This window comes from Coregonus lavaretus, assembly GCF_964263955.1.
Source record: "Coregonus lavaretus genome assembly, contig: HAP1_SCAFFOLD_1540, whole genome shotgun sequence".
NCBI lineage: Eukaryota > Metazoa > Chordata > Actinopteri > Salmoniformes > Salmonidae > Coregonus > Coregonus lavaretus.
In genome coordinates, this window is record NW_028166962.1 from 33,314 (window position 1) to 56,349 (window position 23,036).

The 23,036-nt window shown below is 46.8% G+C and overlaps 1 protein-coding gene across 1 annotated transcript; it reads left to right on the forward strand.

Moving 5' to 3' along the window:
• Positions 1–3,202: 3,202 nt before the first annotated feature.
• On the forward strand, positions 3,203–22,548 carry LOC311113884 (uncharacterized protein). The gene is made up of 10 exons (XM_084189166.1): positions 3,203–3,349; positions 8,646–9,135; positions 9,328–10,427; positions 11,013–11,275; positions 11,439–11,565; positions 12,061–12,117; positions 12,724–12,825; positions 16,472–16,541; positions 21,846–21,942; positions 22,381–22,548. Exons 2-10 carry the CDS (start codon positions 8,679–8,681, stop codon positions 22,523–22,525), a joined length of 2,418 nt encoding a protein of 805 aa, XP_084045292.1. The 5' UTR covers positions 3,203–3,349; positions 8,646–8,678; the 3' UTR covers positions 22,526–22,548.
• The last annotated feature ends 488 nt before the right edge of the window (positions 22,549–23,036 follow it).

A 23,036-nucleotide genomic window follows, 5' to 3' on the forward strand; every position in this document is an offset into this window, starting at 1 on the left:
ATCACAAGACTATCTATCTATAAAGTTAGGTCTAACCAAATTGTTTTCTCACCAATTGACTTCAGATGAGGATATAGGATTCAGGACGAGAAATTTGACTAAAATCCAGTTATTTAGTATGAAGTGTAAAAGATGCCTCTCTGCTACAACATGCAAACGGTTGTTTCTGTATGATGTAGCTAGTGTTGTCTGACTGAGTGCCTCAGGAAAGAAGATCCCTAGTTAACAGATTCATTCTCTATTCTGTGTTTTCAACGGAGGATCCTGCATATAAACCAGTCCCACAGGTGCAATGAAACTCTTAGTCTGTGTCCCAAAGGACAATCTATTCCTTATATAGTGCACTACTTTCGACAAGAGCCCATGGGGCAAATGTAGTTCACTATGTAGGGAATAGTGCGCCATAGGGCTCTGGTCAAAACTAGTGCACTATGTAGGGAATAGGGTGTCATTTGGGACACACACAGTGACTTATTATACACACTACTTCCTAACTGATTGAAACCAAATTGAGTCATTCATGGAGAATTTTGACATTTTGCATTGGAGCATTTTTTGTGCGTGTGCATTAAATTAGTAATTCCACTAGTGGTGCTATCTCCCTCTTCAAATGTCTTATTTTCCCATGCTTTTGTTAAAACAACTACTTTGTAGATCAATAAACGTGTCATCTTGGAATGTGCTGGTGCTCAATGTGTTTCATTCTGGCAGGGCTGAACCACAGACCGAGCTCTTGACAACGAGCCATCAGGAAAACAAGAGAGTCTGTGTCCTGCCCCTGCCAAGCTGAGAAGCTGAGAGAGGGAGCGAGGAAAGGAGGGAGATAGAGAGTGTGTGTGTATGTGTGTGTGTACATAAAAGAAGTAGGGGAGAGAGAGACAGTGTGGGTGTGTGCATGCTTGTGTACAGTCTGTGAGCATGTGTCTGTAAGAGAGAGATGAAGGGATGGAGACAGAGTTTGAGAAGGAGAGATAGAGTAGAGTCCTCTGATTTGACATTTGACATCTTCCCTCACATACACAAATGCCTTTATCGCAGTGACTGAGTGATTACAGACAGGAAGTTATGCAGTTATGTGGAGGAGCAGTGGTATGGGTTAAAGAAGCAATCAGCAATAACAAAGCGAGTACCCTTCCACTGTTTTGGTAATAAACATCTGAGGGATGGGGCTGGAGAAATGTAACCACTCTCAAATTCATAGACAGAGCTATGGATGAAAGGACTGACCATCCATGATCTCAAAATGATCCGTATTTAAGTTTTGACTGCATTGCATTGCTTACAAACAATTGAGTAAAACAAGCTGATATTTTGGGTTATGATGGGTTATGAGAGTTGAACTAATAAGCTAATTTATAAGTTATATTCTTCAAGAATCAATGGGTATTATTATTCATTTGAAAGTCCTAAATAGATGTACCAATCACAGATTGCCCCTTTAAAACTGCTTTCCTCAGCCTGGGATGCCTCGGGAAAAACTAAGGGGATGTGTCTGACATACAAACCGATATTTAATAAACAAAATTGTTAAAATTAGGTTAAGGTTGAGGTAAGGGTCCGTTTTTGTTTAGTTGGGGTGTCAATGGAATGCTCAGGATGACTCAGGTGATAGTTTGTTTATGTTCTGTAACTCCCCCTGCTGTTTCTTTAACAAACTGTTACCATGGGAATGTAGGCCTATGTACTGTTCAATAGTAACATTTGTATCACATTCCTATTAATAAGATCTAGCACCTTTTTTATCTACTTAAAATTATAAATATGTATTTTTGTAGATGTGATTTTGTAGTGGCAGGTAGCCTAGTGGTTAAGAGTTTTGGGCCAGTAACCAAAAGGTCACTGGTTTGAATCCCTGAGCAGACTAGGTGAAAAATCTGTTGATGTGCCCTTGAGCAAGGCACTTAACCCTAATTGTCGCTCTGGATAAGAGCGTCTGCTACATAATGTAGAAAAAGGAGCTGTTATATGACTTGACTGATTTTATGATCTCCATTGATAATAATGTGATGTAATCCTAAAAGATTATAGAGACGGTCCGACATGACTGAACGTTACTCAGTAATCTAATCTGGTTGGAGTGATTGCTTGACCTAATCTGAGTCCTATGAGCACAGATAGCCAGGTAGAGTTCTGAGACTCAGTCAATGACTACGTATTGCTGCCATAGCAGGCTCCAGCGTTGTGGATGTCAATATTGAATGTGGACTGATTGTGGGTATGTCCCAAATGGCACCCTATTCCCTATATAGTGCACTACCTTTGACCAGCTGTGGTCAAAAGTAGTGCACTACATAGGGAATAAGTGTCTATTTGGGATGCAAAATGACTGTTGTTATAACAGTGAATAAATGACTTGTGGAGCCAAGTCTCATTTGCTGGGAGCTGAGGGCACCTTCAAGAACATAGATGTGTGTAAAAGTATTTTATCTCCTCAGCTGAGCGACGCCAGGCGACCGGAAAAGGACCCTCATCTCTCTGAGCCCTTGGCCTTGTGTCAGTCAGACACATTAAATGACAAATAGCTTATTCTATGTGGGTGTCCTCGAGTCCACATAGCCTACAGAGGCCATGCGCTTCTTATTGGAAGCACATTCACACCGAATGGATTGGATTCTTATAACCCATGGTAATAATATTTGTAACTGTATCTTCCTGCCAGCCCGTCTATCTGCCTGCCCGTCTGCCTGCCTGCCTGCCTGGCTGTCTGTCTGGCTGTCTGTCTTCATCTCCCGCTCAACTTGAATTAAAATATTTCTCAGCTGACTAAAAGAGGTGCTGCATGAGCATCCTTCAGTCACAGTCCAGTAGTGGATAGGTGCACTTGTCTCGGTGTGTCTGTGAGCACAGCACAGCTGGAGTAGGCTATAACCTATGTTAACATTATTACCATATGAACCAAGGATATGTGGCAATTCCATATGAGCAGTGATGTCGCATCACTGGCATGTACTGTACGTCTACATGCCATACCAGTAAAGTCTTGTTACCCACCCACTTTACCCAGAAGCTCTCATGTTTTGTAAATATTGAAAAAACATTTTTGTAAATCAACACTACCTCTTATTTAATCTAAGCTAAATAAACAAATAAAATGATTATTTTACAAATAAAAGCATTTGGGCTGGCATTACCGGAAGTAACGAGTCGGCACCATTGTTTAATTTATTTGTTATCATGCCAACAGAGTGAAGTGGAGAGATGCAGTAACTGTAGCTTGATAGAGAGAGGCAGTGTAACTTAGCTAGCTACATTCCAGGTATTTAGTCAGAATCAACATTTTGTTTCGTACATCTTAGTTTGTCTGCACATCCCGGTTGTGAGATGAACACCATAGCTACTACATCTGAAGGTAAGGGGGAAATAGCTTGCTTGCTAACTAAGTAGCTATTAGCTAGCTAGTTGTTAGCTCTGGTCCATGGCGTTACTTGTGGCATTATGCCGCAAGAGCCTTCTTCAATGGCCTGCATCAATCAATTCATCCATCCATATAGGATTTTGTCACCCGATGTTGTTTAGTGACTGGCTTCAATATAGCTACTTTAAGTAAAGATGTTGCTAAAGTGTTGACGAACGTTTCTCTGTATGCTCAATCTACCGCCACGCTAGCTCTGGTGCATGCGAATGCGTCGGATCGGCAATATGGGCTTCATCCGACGCGTGCCCATAGACCAGAGCTAGCTAACTAGTTTGAACAAACATTTATTGTGTTTTCAAAAGCAAACACTTTTGTCTCATTTATGCTCCCAGTTAACTGGCTAACGTTAGCTATTAAGGTCTACGTAGCTAGTTTAGTTTACTAACTAGATATCTAATTAAAGCATTCGTTTGCTAGCCTGCCAGTTTAAAACACCTGCCTAATCTAAAATGGGTCTGTTGTTGTTTCAAAGCTAACATTAACATTAGTAGCTAGCAAACATTTATTTGTTTCTCAACAAGCTAACTAGTTATATTTCCTCATCATTACCTATTTGTCATAGCTCAGGGTTTATCTCACTGTCTACAGAAAGAAATCAACTTAATTTCCCACTTCTACAGGGTCTCAAAGTCAAGTGGTTTATCTAGCTAGTTAGAACAACCCCTAGCCCTAATGACTCTCAGTCCCATTACATTACACAGAAGAGTCATTGGAAGAAGACGTCTTCTGTAGGGGGGCGTTTTGTTAAGAGCCCTGACATTAACACGCATCGCTTGCGGTATAGTTTTGGAAGCACAATGACCTTATCTTTCATATCAGTGAGAAATAAGGTTAAATTGATACACAACTTTTATAGGGTTAGTGTTCCAACGGCCATATATCCATGTTACAGAGAATGACCTACCTACCGTGCTCCAAAGATGTGTAAGCGTAACTCTGGAAGTGTAGTTTTGTTGGATGGAGGCTGAGGCGCCCATAGCTGTAGGGGATCTGTGCAAAACTGCTACACTGGTTTCTTATTTATTTATAGGATTCTTTCTTGCTGATGAAAGATAAGGGCCATATGTTTCGATTGACGTTTCTGAACGTTAAAACACAGAGTTGGGATTGTAGCTCACATGAGCCAGTCGTTGGCGAAGCTAATGTCTGACAACTGTAGGGAGAAGGCAGAATGCCGCCTAGCGTTTGAGAGCTAAAACAACCCCCATGCTGGGAAACGATGAGGAATGTCAACAGTATACTGGAACTAGGATAGCCTCACTCTTTCTTAGAGAGCCATGTCAATGGTTGGTGAAATTACAACACACTAAAATGAGTACAGAAATGATGATTTAGCTAATGTTACATTTAATGTAATTTAATATATTTTTAGCAACTAGCAAGCTAAATGTCATCCTTACCCGGCCACAAGATAACCACTTGTGTTGTAGCCATGCACTGTGACTGCGTGGCACACAAATGAACATTTTCCATTGCCCGTAAATGTATATTCATTGCAGTTCATTGGCATCATGTTACAGGTAGCTAGCTAGAAAGGCTCATTCATTAGTTGGGTAGCTTTGGATAAGCCTATATCTCTGTATTTACTGACTGGTACATAGTACATTAGTGGTGAAGGGACACGCTTCTTAATGGTTAATGGCTTTTTAATGGTGTGCTGGCTGCTAATATTATAAAGTACAGAGTTTCTGGTGGAAGAGGCTCTACCCTGTTCCCTATGTAGTGCACTACTTTTGACCAGTCCAGAGCCCTATTGGCCCTGGTCAATAGTAGTGCACTATATAGGGTTCCATTTGGGACGTACCCTGTTTATGTGGGTGCAGCACCCTCCCTATCTGTGAGTGGGCTAGCGGAGCACACTGGTGCTGCTGGAGACAATTCCCTGGATCGGGTTACACTGGCTGGCTGGCTGGCTGGCTGGCTGACTGGCTGACTGGCTGACTGACTGGGGGTGTTGTGTAGGCTTTGTCCTGGCTACTTTTTCCACTCCAATAGCCTCAACAATAAGAGAACAACTAAGGAGGTAGATAGTAGCCCTATTGAGCCTAGAATAACTGATATAACAGGAAAACAAGAGACTAAAGAATAACTGTTAACTTTTAGGATATTTAACGAATTCTTCAAGTATTGAGTTGAGTTGGCTCCCGTGATGGGGAAAGTGTGAGTGTACTGTAAGATGCAGCTAGTCTATCAGTGAGGAGTTAAGTAGGTAGCTAGGATTACCCCGTGACCTTGATCTCTGGCGTTCTCTCTGTGTCCCAAATGGCACCCTAGGGCTCACCCTGGTCAAAAGTAGTGCACTAGGGAATAAGGCGCCATTTGGGATGCAGCCTCTGTCCTGGAAGGTGAAGGTCCTCTACCCTTCTTTAGGAGTGTACAGTCATACACTCCCCTTACTGAGTAAACGGTTTCTGTTGCAAAACGTTTTGCTACGGTCTGCGACTAATGAATGCACCCCAGGTTAGTCCAGCCTCAATGCACAACAAACAACACATTGGCAAGCTTTACTCCTGATAAGGCCTGAAACAGTCTTGATTTAACCAGTTGCATATGGGCCGTTAATATCTGCTACATAGTAATAATATAATATAGCCTAATAATATATTCCTTTTAGCAGAAACTTTTATCCATGATGACTTAAAGTAGTCCGTGCATACATTTTCGTATGGGTACTGCATGTAGCACAATCTCAGAGTTAACAACCAAATCCCACTGCTGCTGACTTGCGTGCCAAAAATATTTGTTTGCAGTTCCTGTTTAGTGAGAGCACAAAGTCACGCATGGAGAAGTCAATGACACACAGGCTGCATTCAAAATGGCATCCTATTCCCTATATAGTGCACTACTTTTGACCAGGGTCCACATTGGGTAATAGTGCACTAATATAGGGAATAGGGTGCCATTTGGGACTCAGCCGTACACTTGGGTGATATTATTACAGTTGATGTCTGTGTAGCCATTTTTTTTTTTTTTGAACACTTTATTTTTCAAACAATTGCTAGAGAACAATCGCACACGTTTCAGTTTTAAAGGTTCTCTTTTTTTTTTATTCCACAGGTGACCTTCTCCTAATGTTTAAATTAACGTTTAGCAGGGCTCTACGCTGACCTTTTTTTCACAAGGATCACGTGTGTGCCTATGTTGAATAATGTAGGAGCACAGAAATAAATTTAGGAGCACAATGAAAAATATTTGAGGTAATAAAGCTAGAATCCAAACATTTTCTTGGCGCACTGGTGCTCCTATAATACAATTCCAGGTCACACAGCTAAATATTTAGGCACATATGCGAGTAAAATGGTCGCACTGTAGAGCTCTGTTTAGCCAAACTTACTCTGCTTTATTACAATAGCAAGAGCATGTAGGCATAATGGCTATGTTGAACAAGGCCTACTGTCTGTTAATAATGATATATGGTTATGTTGAACAAGGCCTACTGTCTGTTTATAATGACATATGGTTATGTTGAACAAGGCCTACTGTCTGTTAATAATGACATATGGCTATGTTGAACAAGGCCTACTGTCTGTTAATAATGACATATGGCTATGTTGAACAGGGCCTACTGTCTGTTAATAATGACATATGGCTATGTTGAACAAGGCCTACTGTCTGTTTATAATGACATATGGCTATGTAGAACAAGGCCTACTGTCTGTTTATAATGACATATGGCTATGTTGAACAAGGCCTACTGTCTGTTTATAATGACATATGGCTATGTAGAACAAGGCCTACTGTCTGTTAATAATGACATATGGCTATGTTGAACAAGGCCTACTGTCTGTTAATAATGACATATGGCTATGTAGAACAAGGCCTACTGTCTGTTTATAATGACATATGGCTATGTTGAACAAGGCCTACTGTCTGTTTATAATGACATATGGCTATGTTGAACAAGGCCTACTGTCTGTTTATAATGACATATGGTTATGTAGAACAAGGCCTACTGTCTGTTTATAATGACATATGGCTATGTAGAACAAGGCCTACTGTCTGTTAATAATGACATATGGCTATGTAGAACAAGGCCTACTGTCTGTTAATAATGACATATGGCTACGTAGATCAAGGCCTACTGTCTGTTTATAATGGCTGTGTAGAACAAGGCCATATGATTCAGAGGAGAACTGGGTGAAAGTGTTGTGGTCAGATGAGACCAAAATCGAGCTCTTTGGCATCAACTCAACTCGCCGTGTTTGGAGGAGGAGGAATGCTGCCTATGACCCCAAGAACATCATCCCCACCGTCAAACATGGAGGTGGAAACATTATGCTTTGGGGGTGGTTTTCTGCTAAGGGGACAGGACAACTTCACCGCATCAAAGGGACGATGGACGGGGCCATGTACCGTCAAATCTTGGGTGAGAACCTCCTTCCCTCAGCCAGGGCATTGAACATGGGTCGTGGATGGGTATTCCAGCATGACAATGACCCAAAACACACGGCCAAGGCAACAAAGGAGTGGCTCAAGAAGAAGCACATTAAGGTCCTGAAGTGGCCTAGCCAGTCTCCAGACCTTAATCCCATAGAAAATCTGAGGAGGGAGCTGAAGGTTCGAGTTGCCAAATGTCAGCCTCGAATCCTTAATGACTTGGAGAAGATCTGCAAAGAGGAGTGGAACAAAATCCCTCCTGAGATGTGTGCAAACCTGGTGGCCAACTACAAGAAACATCTGACCTCTGTGATTGCCAACAAGGGTTTTACCACCAAGTACTAAGTCATGTTTTGCAGAGGGGTCAAATACTTATTTCCCTCATTAAAATGCAAATTAATTTATAACATTTTTGACATGCGTTTTTCTGGATTTTTTTGTTGTTATTCTGTCTCACTGTTCAAATAAACCTACCATTAAAATTATAGACTGATCATGTCTTTGTCAGTGGGCAAACGTACAAAATCAGCAGGGGATCAAATACTTTTTTTCCCTCACTGTATGGCTCTGTAGAACAAGGCCTTCCTGTTTTTCCCCTCACTGTATGGCTATGTAGAACAAGGCCTTCCTGTTTTTCCCCTCACTGTATGGCTCTGTAGAACAAGGCCTTCCTGTTTTTTCCCTCACTGTATGGCTATGTAGAACAAGGCCTTCCTGTTTTTCCCCTCACTGTATGGCTCTGTAGAACAAGGCCTTCCTGCTTTTTCTCCAGCACCATATTTATTTGATTGAACATTCAGGCAGTCTTCTGGTAGGCCGTTCTGAACGCAACCTGTTTGTGTTCTCCCTCCAGGTGTATGAGGCCTTCAGCCAGGAGAGCTCACCCATGGAACAGGAAGTGATGCGCATATACCCCTCCTCCCCCCCTCCGCTGGACGACGAATCAGGGGGAGAGGAGGACGATGACGAGTTTCGGGATTTCTCTGGGGGTGTGCCCTCCTCTGGAGGGGTGGCAATGTCATCCAACCAGCTGTGCCCCTCCACGACAGACCCCGCCTCCCCAACCCCATCAATGGTGCACTTTAGTGTTAGTAACTCCTCCTTCTTCGCCGGAGCTACCCATAGCAACGGAATCTCGAAACAGTTCCAAGCAGCTGACGACCTGAAGAAGCCACGGGCGCCAGTGGTGGACCAATCACAGCCCGCTAACACTGTGACCCTAGAGGTTGGCAGGGGTCGGCCGGGGTTGGAGGTCAAAGGGCAGCCCTGTCATTGCGACCTCCCTGATCTCCCTCTCACCAATGGGTTTACCGAGCGGCATCACCAGGGGACCATGTCTGCAGGTAACAACTTTAGTCCTGAGGGCAGTCATGGAGTTGTTTGTGAGGTTGCCTAGCAACTTAGCCTTTGTAATACACGTTTTCTTTGTTTTTGTTGTATTGTGTTTTTAATCCTCAGTCATTTTTAATATATGTACTCAAATGGCTGAGGCATCTCTATATGTATTTTAAAACGAATTAATTAATTCACCACAGGTCTTGTGCCGGCTGGTCTGGGCTCACCCAGCCAGGAGCAGGGGTTTGCAGACTTCTCTGCGTTCGCCGAGCCAGAGATGGAGCTGGAGCCCTGGTGCTGCGGCTTCACTCACACTACGGAGTACAGGAAAGACGGCAGGACAGAAGGGACAAACCTAGCCAACGGTTTCTGCGAAGCATACTCAGTCAAGAAGGACATAGAGCAGCGGGCCAGAATAGAGCGTGGCGGGCCTGACTCTCGGTGTTTAGCACAGCAAGGGGACAGGGACTGCACTGGAGTCCAGCAACACCCTCAGGACTCCGCTGGCCTCTTACCCCCCACGGAGGTACTCTGTGCTAGGGGTGAGGGGCTGGGGGAGCCTGGGGAGAGGGTACCCAGCATCAACAGGGATAGCCCTCTTGGCACGCTTACACAGGACCCAGAATTGGGAGGGGGGAGGGAGGAGGAAGAGAAGGGGAGTGAAACAGAGGACAGTGTGTCTCCTCTCCCCACCACAGTCAGTGGGTCAGTGAGTGAGGACTTTGCCTCCTTTGGTGAGGCTGTGTCCTCAGACGCTTTGGAGGAGTTTGGAGACTTTGGCGAGACGGTCTTCACTCCCTTGTCACCAGGTGAGGAGGAGGTGCAGCGGAGTGACCTCAGAGAGGAGACGGAGACAAAGATGGGGGAGGAGGAAGACGACAACGAAGAAGAGGACTTTGGAAACTTCAGGGATGCTGGATCCTTCCCTAGCCAGGACGACTTTGCTGACTTCAACCAATCAGAGTCCAGGACACAGGAGGTCTTTGGTGACTTTGACCAGGACTATTCTGAGGACCCAGGTCCGACTGAGGTGTGTGGTGAGGAGGTTGGACATGGAGACCTCCCCCTCAGCGACAGCTTTGCAGACTTCCACTCTGCTCCCCTGGAGGGGGGTGCGGAGGGGCAGGGCGAGAGGGAGGAGGGCTGGGGGGCTTTTGGGGACCAGAGAGGTCTGTCGGAGGGGGAGACCTGGGCAGAGCTTGGAGAGGAGGAGAGAGCCAGGCGGACAGAAGAAGAGGAGGTGAAGAGGGAGGGGGAGAGATGTCAGGGAGGTGCTGCTGTACAAAGGGACAGTCTGCAGGTGAGTGGTCTCCTGAGTTATTAGAGTGGATTTATAACGTAAAGCCGTAAAGACAGCCCCAGCTCCGACACCTCACATTTTCTCCCACACGGCCAACACACAATATATACCGGTGCGATGACTGGTCAGCCGCTGCATGCGCAAATGTAAAGTGATAGCACGTTGGGACTTCCAACAGAATTCTCCGGAAGAACCGGATAAAAAGGCATCCTACAGTACTTAGTTGTCCCACGTCTGGTAGAAATCCACTCTTACATGTGTAGTATGTTTGTCATAACCTCTGACTCCGCAATAATAATTCTGTCCAGAGGTTTTTATTATTGTATCAATAGATTGTCACTGTAGTTAGCCTATCCCAGAGGTAGTCCCCAGAGGTAGTCCCCAGAGGTAGTCCCCAGAGGTAGTCCCCAGAGGTAGTTCACCCCAAAATGAGTTTGCTGGAATAAGACAGTTCCTGCCAGACTTCAGTTCACTTCAAAATCAGGTAGAGTTAGTTTCAAAATCTTTCCCATTAATTTTGTTTGATTATAATGTAGTACACTGCAATGTAGTAGATCTCAAACAAGCACTGTTTCTCCCATTCAGGCCTCCCTGTCTATCCGGCTACAGAGGGTCCTGCAGACCAGCTTCCCTGCAGTGGCAGTCCCAGAACTGGATCAGGAGAGGAGTATGGAGAGGGGGATGGAGGAGGAGACTGGGGTGGAGGAGAGTGAGGAGGAGACGGAGACCGAGGAGGAGGAGAGGGGGGTAGAGGTGTTGAAGGTTCTCAGCCTCAGGGCTCTGCTAGAGACTCTGGGTACCCAGCCTGAGGAAGAGGAGACGAAGGGGCTCAACCACACTACACACTGGTGAGAGAACCTTTAGTGATGATGATGAAGATGATTATAACGATGATCATGCTGAAGAGGATGTTGAGGATAATGGTTCAGTGGAATAACAGCAGATAGCTTTGGAGGCTGGCCAAAGCACTACTCTACTGTATATGACCGCCTCGTTGTTTGCTTTACCCAGGATTCCTAGGGGCGCGTGGCGGCAGCCTCAGGACCTCCACGATGCCGTGGGCCTGGGGTTCCAGTGGGGCGGTTCCCATAGCAACAGGACCTTGCTCCGCTGTCTGGGGATGGACACCAGGAACATGGTAACGGCCTCTTTTCAGTTTAATTTCCATGAGAGCAACATAACTAAATAAAACATGATTCGAAGCTATCTGTCTTTGACAACTACAACATCAACAATGTAGTAAGTGATGTGTCTTGGGCCTGATGGGGTGTGTGCTCTGCCTCCCTCCCGCCCTCAGCCCCTCCCTCCCTCCCGCCTTCAGCCCCGCCCTCAGCCCCTCCCTCCCGCCCTCAGCTCCTCCCCGCCCTCAGCCCCTCCCTCCCCATATTTCCATATTGTACATCATTACTGTAAATGTGTCTAATATCCCTTTTACTATGTAGAAGTACTCTGTTGTTGCTTTATCTATAGGGTACATACTGTATGCGGGTTATCTGTCAATTCTTCATCTCTAATATAATATTATTCTGTCTGTATATTCTGTTTATTGGTGTAAAAGCAGGACCATTTCACCTGTTTGAATTCCTGCTACATGTAAAGGTATTGGTGATTTCTGATTGTCTCTCCTCCACAGTTGTTCACTGGCCAGAGAAAGCAGCCTGTCATAGTTCCTGTGTTTGCAGCCAGCCTGGTGAGTGGATTTATGGAGATACCATTCTGTGTCCCAAATGGCACCCTATTCCCTATACAGTGCACTACTTTTGACCAGGGCCCATATGGACACAGTCCATGGTGGCCCTAGTTCCATTTCTGTCCCTGGAACCTCCCCCTAAGCCTGGGTACCAGTCCATTTGTTCCATCCATGCCTCTCCTGGCCACTCCTTTTCATGCCAAACATGACAAGGAGTTGACATGATAGCACAAACAGATCTGGGACCAGGCTACCTCCCTTTAGCCTTGTATGCTGATAGCCCCTTAATGTTCACAGATCTGAGACTACTGGGTAGGTGTAAAGCAATAAGATGATGACTTGGCAGTCGGCCATATTGCTTTCTCCCTGTCCAAACCTTTCATCATGTGACATGTATTCCAAATGCCTTGTGCCAGGTATTGCCAGGTGTTCCATGGTGACCTCTTTCTTTCACCACCTCTCCCTTTCCCCTTCAACTTTTATTCCCTATTGCTCTCCCCCCACCCCCGTCTCTCTCTCTCTCTCTCTCTCTCTCTCCCATCACCCCCCCTCTCTCCTCCCTCTCTCTCTCACCATCTCCCCCTGTCCCTCTCTCCTCTCTTTCAGGGAATGTTAGAGCCCACCAAAGAGCCGGTGAGAGCAGCCTCAGCTGCCACAGCACAAGCACTTCCTGGGTCACAGGAAACGACCACCACCTCCTCAATACAGGTACAGAAACAGGTGTAGGATGTAGTTGCCCTAGACGCTGATATGGGGTCAGTTTAGCATTTTCCCTCCTAATCGTTATGGTTAGAATTGGGGGAGGGGAAGCAGATCCTAGATCTGTAACTAGGGGAAACGTCACCCCAGAGCTACAGGCAGACCATGGCTGTGTGTGAACATGTTACCAGCTGTTAAACTCTCCTCCGTCTTTGTTTCTGCAATCCTTCACCCATTTCTCAAAGCTCATTGGAGGAGGAGGTCTGAGAGGAGGGACCTTGGATCCTCTCTTCCAATGAACTTTGAGAGAGAGGTAAGAATACTTATTTTCCTTGAATTGAAGACAGAAGAGGCTAAGATGTGACAGCTGGTAACGTCTCCAGATAGCCTGTGGCTAGGATGTGACCGTTGGTAACGTCTCCAGATAGCCTGTGGCTAGGATGTGACCGTTGGTAACGTCTCCAGATAGCCTGTGGCTAGGATGTGACCGTTGGTAACGTATCCAGATAGCCTGTGGCTAGGATGTGACCGTTGGTAACGTCTCCAGATAGCCTGTGGCTACGATGTGACCGTTGGTAACGTCTCCAGATAGCCTGTGGCTAGGATGTGACCGTTGGTAACGTCTCCAGATAGCCTGTAACTAGGATGTGACCGTTGGTAACGTATCCAAATAGCCTGTGGCTAGGATGTGACCGTTGGTAACGTATCCAGATAGCCTGTGGCTAGGATGTGACCGTTGGTAACGTATCCAGATAGCCTGTGGCTAGGATGTGACAGTTGGTAACGTCTCCAGATAGCCTGTGGCTAGGATGGGACCGTTGGTAACGTCTCCAGATAGCCTGTGGCTAGGATGTGACCGTTGGTAACGTATCCAGATAGCCTGTGGCTAGGATGTGACCGTTGGTAACGTATCCAGATAGCCTGTGGCTAGGATGGGACCGTTGGTAACGTCTCCAGATAGCCTGTGGCTAGGATGGGACCGTTGGTAACGTCTCCAGATAGCCTGTGGCTAGGATGGGACCGTTGGTAACGTATCCAGATAGCCTGTGGCTAGGATGGGACCGTTGGTAACGTATCCAGATAGCCTGTGGCTAGGATGGGACCGCTGGTAACGTCTCCAGATAGCCTGTGGCTAGGATGGGACCGTTGGTAACGTATCCAGATAGCCTGTGGCTAGGATGGGACCGCTGGTAACGTATCCAGATAGCCTGTGGCTAGGATGGGACCGTTGGTAACGTCTCCAGATAGCCTGTGGCTAGGATGGGACCGTTGGTAACGTCTCCAGATAGCCTGTGGCTAGGATGGGACCGTTGGTAACGTCTCCAGATAGCCTGTGGCTAGGATGGGACCGTTGGTAACGTATCCAGATAGCCTGTGGCTAGGATGGGACCGTTGGTAACGTATCCAGATAGCCTGTGGCTAGGATGGGACCGCTGGTAACGTCTCCAGATAGCCTGTGGCTAGGATGGGACCGTTGGTAACGTATCCAGATAGCCTGTGGCTAGGATGGGACCGCTGGTAACGTATCCAGATAGCCTGTGGCTAGGATGGGACCGTTGGTAACGTCTCCAGATAGCCTGTGGCTAGGATGGGACCGTTGGTAACGTCTCCAGATAGCCTGTGGCTAGGATGGGACCGTTGGTAACGTCTCCAGATAGCCTGTGGCTAGGATGGGACAGCTGGTAACGTCTCCAGATAGCCCGTGGGCTAGGATGGGACCGTTGGTAACGTCTCCAGATAGCCCGTGGGCTAGGATGGGACCGTTGGTAACGTCTCCAGATAGCCCGTGGGCTAGGATGGGACCGTTGGTAACGTCTCCAGATAGCCCGTGGGCTAGGATGGGACCGTTGGTAACGTCTCCAGATAGCCCGTGGGCTAGGATGGGACCGTTGGTAACGTCTCCAGATAGCCCGTGGGCTAGGATGGGACCGTTGGTAACGTCTCCAGATAGCCCGTGGGCTAGGATGGGACCGTTGGTAACGTCTCCAGATAGCCCGTGGGCTAGGATGGGACCGTTGGTAACGTCTCCAGATAGCCCGTGGGCTAGGATGGGACCGTTGGTAACGTCTCCAGATAGCCCGTGGGCTAGGATGGGACCGTTGGTAACGTCTCCAGATAGCCCGTGGGCTAGGATGGGACCGTTGGTAACGTCTCCAGATAGCCCGTGGGCTAGGATGGGACCGTTGGTAACGTCTCCAGATAGCCCGTGGGCTAGGATGGGACCGTTGGTAACGTCTCCAGATAGCCCGTGGGCTAGGATGGGACCGTTGGTAACGTCTCCAGATAGCCCGTGGGCTAGGATGGGACCGTTGGTAACGTCTCCAGATAGCCCGTGGGCTAGGATGGGACCGTTGGTAACGTCTCCAGATAGCCCGTGGGCTAGGATGGGACCGTTGGTAACGTCTCCAGATAGCCCGTGGGCTAGGATGGGACCGTTGGTAACGTCTCCAGATAGCCCGTGGGCTAGGATGGGACCGTTGGTAACGTCTCCAGATAGCCCGTGGGCTAGGATGGGACCGTTGGTAACGTCTCCAGATAGCCCGTGGGCTAGGATGGGACCGTTGGTAACGTCTCCAGATAGCCCGTGGGCTAGGATGGGACCGTTGGTAACGTCTCCAGATAGCCCGTGGGCTAGGATGGGACCGTTGGTAACGTCTCCAGATAGCCCGTGGGCTAGGATGGGACCGTTGGTAACGTCTCCAGATAGCCCGTGGGCTAGGATGGGACCGTTGGTAACGTCTCCAGATAGCCCGTGGGCTAGGATGGGACCGTTGGTAACGTCTCCAGATAGCCCGTGGGCTAGGATGGGACCGTTGGTAACGTCTCCAGATAGCCCGTGGGCTAGGATGGGACCGTTGGTAACGTCTCCAGATAGCCCGTGGGCTAGGATGGGACCGTTGGTAACGTCTCCAGATAGCCCGTGGGCTAGGATGGGACCGTTGGTAACGTCTCCAGATAGCCCGTGGGCTAGGATGGGACCGTTGGTAACGTCTCCAGATAGCCCGTGGGCTAGGATGGGACCGTTGGTAACGTCTCCAGATAGCCCGTGGGCTAGGATGGGACCGTTGGTAACGTCTCCAGATAGCCCGTGGGCTAGGATGGGACCGTTGGTAACGTCTCCAGATAGCCCGTGGGCTAGGATGGGACCGTTGGTAACGTCTCCAGATAGCCCGTGGGCTAGGATGGGACCGTTGGTAACGTCTCCAGATAGCCCGTGGCTCACACAGTACACCCAACACACACACAGGGCAACATTTTTCAATGGATGATAGTGAGTCGATTCCTCCCTCGATAATGAAGTTACCCTAAACACTGACCTAGGATCAGATATCCTAACCTTAGCATTAGGAGGATAATGACAATATCTGACCCTGGACTAACTTACTACCAACTCCCAATTCCTCTGTGCTGTCCTCTATCCATCACTAAGACCTGACCGTATTCACAAAGAGTCTCAGTCTCAGAGTAGGAGTGCTGATCTAGGACCAGTTTAGTCTTTTAGCTCATAATGAATAAGATTTCATGAACCGGGGGGACCTGATCCTAGATCAGCACCCCTTTCTCTGATGTTATTTTGTGAGTATGGGCCTTCAAGAGACTGTGTTGAATAGAGGGCACAACGCTGAGCCTCACTGCAGTGTGTTCCTTCCGCCAGCAGGGGGCCCCCCAGCCTTGGTCCCAGTTTGACTGGAGCAGCAGTGGCCTTGGCATCAACCCTCTGGATGGTACGTCCCCCCGCTGAGCCCCCTACCTCCAGGGCCAGAGATGAGGCTGCTGTCCACTCTACGCTGCTTTACACACACTACTCCTCCGTCTCAGCTTCTACCTTTCTCTCCTCCTCCGTCTCAGCTTCTACCTTCCTCTCCTCCTCCGTCTCAGCTTCTACCTTCCTCTCCTCCTCCGTCTCAGCTTCTACCTTTCTCTCCTCCTCCGTCTCAGCTTCTACCTTTCTCTCCTCCTCCGTCTCAGCTTCTACCTTTCTCTCCTCCTCCGTCTCAGCTTCTACCTTTCTCTCCTCCTCCGTCTCAGCTTCTACCTTTCTCTCCTCCTCCGTCTCAGCTTCTACCTTTCTCTCCTCCTCCGTCTCAGCTTCTACCTTTCTCTCCTCCTCCGTCTCAGCTTCTACCTTTCTCTCCTCCTCCGTCTCAGCTTCTACCTTTCTCTCCTCCTCCGTCTCAGCTTCTACCTTCCTCTCCTCCTCCGTCTCAGCTTCTACCTTCCTCTCCTCCTCCGTCTCAGCTTCTACCTTCCTCTCCTCCTCCGTCTCAGCTTCTACCTTCCTCTCCACTCGCCCTGCTACTACTCTGAGACACTTTGTGAATACGGGCCCTGACTCCTGTTTCTCTCTCTCTTTGTGAATACGGGCCCTGACTCCTGTTTCTCTCTCTCTTTGTGAATACGGGCCCTGACTCCTGTTTCTCTCTCTCTTTGTGAATATGGGCCCTGACACCTGTTTCTCTCTCTCTTTGTGAATACAGACCCTGACTCCTGTTTCTCTCTCTCTTTGTGAATACGGGCCCTGACTCCTGTTTCTCTCTCTCTTTGTGAATACGGGCCCTGACTCCTGTTTCTCTCTCTCTTTGTGAATACGGGCCCTGACACCTGTTTCTCTCTCTCTTTGTGAATACAGGCCCTGACACCTGTTTCTCTCTGGTTCCGTTGTCCACACTAGCATACCACTTATAATAAAGCAATGTGTTGGGCATGCATTCTACGTAAGTGGTATGTAAGTGTGGACTTTGGAACATAGTCTCTATCACTCCCTCCTCTCACTCTCTCCCTCCTCTCACTCTCTCCCTCCTCTCACCCTCTCTCGCCCTCCTCTTCCTCTCTCCCCCTCTCTCTCCCTCCTCTCCCTCTCTCCCCCTCTCTCCCTCCTCTCACTCTCTCCCTCTCTCCCACTCTCCTCTGCTCCTCTCTTCACATTGATGTCTCCCTCTAGATGGTACAACTCTTTCCCTTTACCTTCAATGGTATCTTATACTGTGGAATCCCAAGGCGCGCTCTCTATACGTCTAACTTACCGGCTACCTCATCTGCCCTGTATAGAGTGATGCTGATGAGGTTTCTCACTTGTTGTTACCTATCGTCATTGATCCAAACACTGTTTCTTATTGCTCTGGGCGACAGTTCTTTCAGTATTAGTGGGGGGAATCAGGCAAAGACAAGTCAAGCCATATAGATGAATGTGTTGCCATAGCCTAAAGTGTATCCCCCCAGTACGTGCATTTTGACCCAGTGAGGAGGTCGTAGTAGAAATAAGCTCTTGCGAAAAAGCCTCAAATCCAGACCTGTTTTATACTAACATTCCACTCCTTGTACTTTGTCATATGTCAAAAATGATGTTTGACATGACATGGAGTGGAATATCAGCACAAACAGACTGGTACCCCAGGCTAGAGAAAGCCAGGATCGTCTTACTAGTACCCAGGCTAGAGAAAGCCAGGATCGTCTTGCTAGTTCCCAGGCTAGAGAAAGCCAGGATCGTCTTACTAGTACCCAGGTTAGAGAAAGCCAGGATCCTCTTACTAGTACCCAGGTTAGAGAAAGCCAGGATCATCTTACTAGTACCCAGGTTAGAGAAAGCCAGGATCCTCTTACTAGTACCCAGGTTAGAGAAAGCCAGGATCCTCTTACTAGTACCCAGGCTAGAGAAAGCCAGGATCCTCTTACTAGTACCCAGGTTAGAGAAAGCCAGGATCCTCTTACTGTTTTCTGTTTAAGCTGCTATTCTGTGTTCTCTTATATTCTTCTGTATCTTTACTTTTCATTTTCTTTATAAAATAAAGAGGACGTATATATTCAGTAAATTGAAACTGATCTTTACAATCACTGTGATATACAGTGCATTCGGAAAGTATTCACACCCCTTGACTTTTTCCACATTTTGTTACGTTACAGACTTGTTCTAAAATTGATTCAATTGTTTTTTTCCCCTCATCAATTTACACAAAATACCCCATAATGACAAAGCAAAAAACAGGTTTTTAGAAATTTTAGCAAATTGATAAAGAATTGCAAATGGAAATATCACATTTACATAAGTATTCAGATCCTTTACTCAGTACTTTGTTGAAGCACCTTTGGCAGTGATTACAGCCTCGAGTCTTCTTGTGCATGACGCTACAAGCTTGGCACATCTGTATTTGGGGAGTTGCTCCCATTGTTCCAGATCCTCAAGCGCTGTCAGGTTGGATGGGGAGCGTTGTCTTGGCTGTGTGCTTAGGGTCGTTGTCCTGTTGGAAGGTGAACCTTCACCCCAGTCTGAGGTCCTGAGCGCTCTGGAGTAGGTTTTCATCAACTATCTCTCTACTTTGCTCCGTTCATCTTTCCCCCGATCCTGACTAGTCTCCCAGTCCCAGCTGCTGAAAAACATCCCCACAGCATGATGCTGCCACCACCATGCTTCACCGTAGGGATGGTGCCAGGTTTCCTTCAGACGTGACGCTTGGCATTCAGGCCAAAGAGTTCAATCTTGGTTTCATCAGACCAGATAATCTTGTTTCTCATGGTCTGAGAGTCTTTAGGTGCCTTTTAGCAAACTCTAAGCAGGCTGTCGTGGCTTTAACTGAGGAGTAGCTTCCATCTGGCCACTCTACCATGAAGGCCTGATTGGTGGAGTGCTGCAGAGATGGTTGTCCTTCTGGAAGGTTCTCCCATCTCCACAGAGGAACTCTAGAGCTCTGTCAGAGTGACCATCGGGTTCTTGGTCACCTCCCTGACCAAGGCCCTTCTCCCCCGATTGCTCAGTTTGGCAGGGCGGCCAGCTCTAGGAAGAGTCTTGGTGGTTCCAAACTTCTTCCATTGAAGAAGGATGGAGGCCACTGTGTTCTTGGGGACCTTCAATGTTGCAGACATTTTTTGGTACCCTTCCCCAGATCTGTGCCTCGACACAATCCTGTCTCAATCCTGTCTCGGAGCTCTACGGACAATTCCTTCGACCTCATGGCTTGGTTTTTGCTCTGACATGCACTGTCAACTGTGGGACCTTATATAGACAGGTGTGTGCCTTTCCAAATAATGTCCAATCAAATGAATTTACCACAGGTGGACTCCAATCAAGTTGAGTGGCGCAGTGGTCTAAGGCACTGCATCGCAGTGCTAACTGTGCCACTAGAGATCCTGGTTCGAATCCAGGCTCTGTCGCAGCTGGCCGCGACCGGGAGACTCATGGGCGGCGCACAATTGGCCCAGCGTTGTCCAGGGTAGGGGAGGGAATGGCCGGCAGGGATGTAGCTCAGTTGATAGAGCATGGCGTTTGCAACGCCAGGGTTGTGGGTTCGATTCCCACGGGGGGCCAGTATAAAAAAAAAAAAAATGTATTCACTAACTGTAAGTCGCTCTGGATAAGAGCGTCTGCTAAATGACTAAAATGTAAATGATCAATGGAAACAGGATGCACCTGAGCTCAATTTTGAGTCTCGTAGCAAAGGGTCTGAATACTTATGTAAATAAGGTATTTCTGTTTTTTATTTGTAATAAATTAGCTAACATTTCTAAAAACCTGTTTTCACGTTGTCATTATGGGGTATTTTGTGTAAATTGATGAGGATTTTTTTCTCTCATTTAATCCATTTTAGAATAAGGCTGTAACAAAATGTGGAAAAAGTCAAGGGCTCTGAATACTTTCCGAATGCACTGTATAAACACTATCTACAAAAAAAATACATTTTGATTTAGCTTGTATATGTTTTTATATTTATTTTTAAATTCCCCCAACCAATGAGATGCTTTAAGGTTCTTTGAGTGTGGTTGCAATAAACACTGTTGTAAATACGTGAATAAACCTCTTTCTAATATATTACACCTATCTGAGCTGTCCTGCCTCTTGGTTTTCTCTGGCTTTTCTATCACTGCACTGACTACTTTCCTCCATAGACATGGATTGATGTGCCACATCCTGGTTTAACATGGGCAGTGCCATTTGAGGTCTTTCACCATTATGAAGCAGTCAACTGGGTGTGAATATCTATAGGATAAATAAGGATCACAGAATTCCGTCCAGGTCAGCAGGAAGGATCTGCCAATGAATTCTACTCCTGAGCAAACATTCCATACCTGGATGTGGCAGTAAATCACCCACCTTGACCTTAATGCCTGTTCAGACAACACACCTCCAGGAGGCAGTATGCAAACCCTTTCAGTTTGTTTACAGGCTGTCAATTAACTAATTTAAGTAAAATTGAGAGAGCGCTGCCCATGCTGTCACAGAAGCAATTATGGCAAAGATGTAAGGAAGAGCCCTCTATCCAACTCTATGCTGCTTTCCTCTGTTCTGTAGACTCATGCTCTAGAGCTATACTGCCACCCACTGTGCTGAAGAACCAATTGCATGATGGTTTCTTCACCACTTGCTAGTTGTTTGTACACCTCCGTTTCTCAACCTTGATTTGGACCAGAGACGGACGTGTTATGGTCGTCTTTTTTGTTTTGAACTCTAAACAAAGTCCATAATGTGAGCGCTGCTTGTATTAGCATCCGCTAACTAACTGCCAGAAGCTCGTAGACCGATGAGGGATTGAGAAACACCGGTGTACAGGATGTAACAGTCTGGGGTGAAGTTTCCCCTAAGTACAGGTCTAGGATCAGCTTCCCCGCCCCAACCTTAACCATTAGTGGGGAAAATGCAACTAGGGGCATCTTCACCCTACTCCTATGTTTCCCACTCCACCTCCCTCCCTCTTGTCCCTGTAGAGAGCAGAGGTCCCTCAGGGCTGGATCTTGATATCTGTGGGCCACTCACGCATGCAAAAACATACATAATTGGCACTGAAAAATAGGTGTTTGATGAATATTTTAGTCAGTTTTTGTTGACGAAATGAACATTGATATACACACACTTGCGCACACGCACTCACACACACATCACACATATACACACATGCACACACACTAAACAAGTGTACATTGGTATCTATGAACATGGAAGTTACATTGGTGGGCAGTAATTACATGGTTACTACAGTGTAGGTACAATGTGTGTGTACATACGTATTGTGTGTGTCTACGTATCGTGTGTGTGTGTGAAGGGGTGGATCCAGAGCTAGCCAGTGACCCCAGCAGACGTCTAGCAGACACCCTGAACCACCTCATGTCTACCATGGAGATCACCACTACCTCCACCAGGTCAGACTGACACTCACACACACACACACACACACCCTTAGAGATCAATAATTGATAATCAAGCATAATTGATTGGATTTATATTGTGCTTTGCCAGGTCTGAAAGAGTTTTGCATGGAAAGGGGGGAAACTCACCTGCAATCAAATGTCGCCTCTGTGTGTCCCATCTTTAATGTGTTGTGTGTGTTACCTGTGTGTGTTGTGTGTGTTACCTGTGTGTGTGTGTGTGTTACCTGTGTGTGTGTGTGTGTGTTACCTGTGTGTGTGTTACCTGTGTGTGTGTGTGTGTGTTACCTGTGTGTGTGTGTTACCTGTGTGTGTGTGTTACCTGTGTGTGTGTGTGTGTGTGTGTGTTACCTGTGTGTGTGTGTGTGTGTGTGTTACCTGTGTGTGTGTGTGTTACCTGTGTGTGTGTGTGTGTGTGTGTGTGTGTGTCAGGAAACCCCATAAGGATGAAGAGGAACAGCTGAGTGAGGAGGCAGCCAGGGTGATCTGTGGGCTGGCTGACCTGTCCTTCATGAAGGCTAAGGTCCTAATGTTCCCTATCACTCTCACTGCTGGCTCTGGCACAGTGCTAGAGTGATGCACACATGGATGGACACAGACAAACACACACACAAAAGACTGCTCCGCTTCAGCGCTAGATTGAACATTTAATGTATGAAAAGTCAATATGTTGATAATCAGGAATATGGTGAAATAGTTTGGCACAGCATGTTAGTCTTTTGTTCTGAATGTATTCATGTATTTATGTTGTGACACACTGGTTGAGGTCTAAGACTGAACCACACTGACCTGCGAAGTCCAGTCATCTGCCTCGTTCTTCCAGTGGTCTTAGATCCATTTCCTGTTTTTCTTTTCAAGATGGCGATTTTATCTTAATGTATTTATTCTTAATGTGTGTTTAGTTATTTTTGGTTCATGGAAATTCCTCATAAATCCAATGAATGTATTGTATATTATTTACATAACATATTGGTCTATTATAACAATATTTATATGATATATGTTTGTGTTGTTCATCCAGAGTGTGACTTCGTCTTAAAAGGCACCATATTGTCTATACAGTGCATTCAGAAAGTATTCAGACCCCT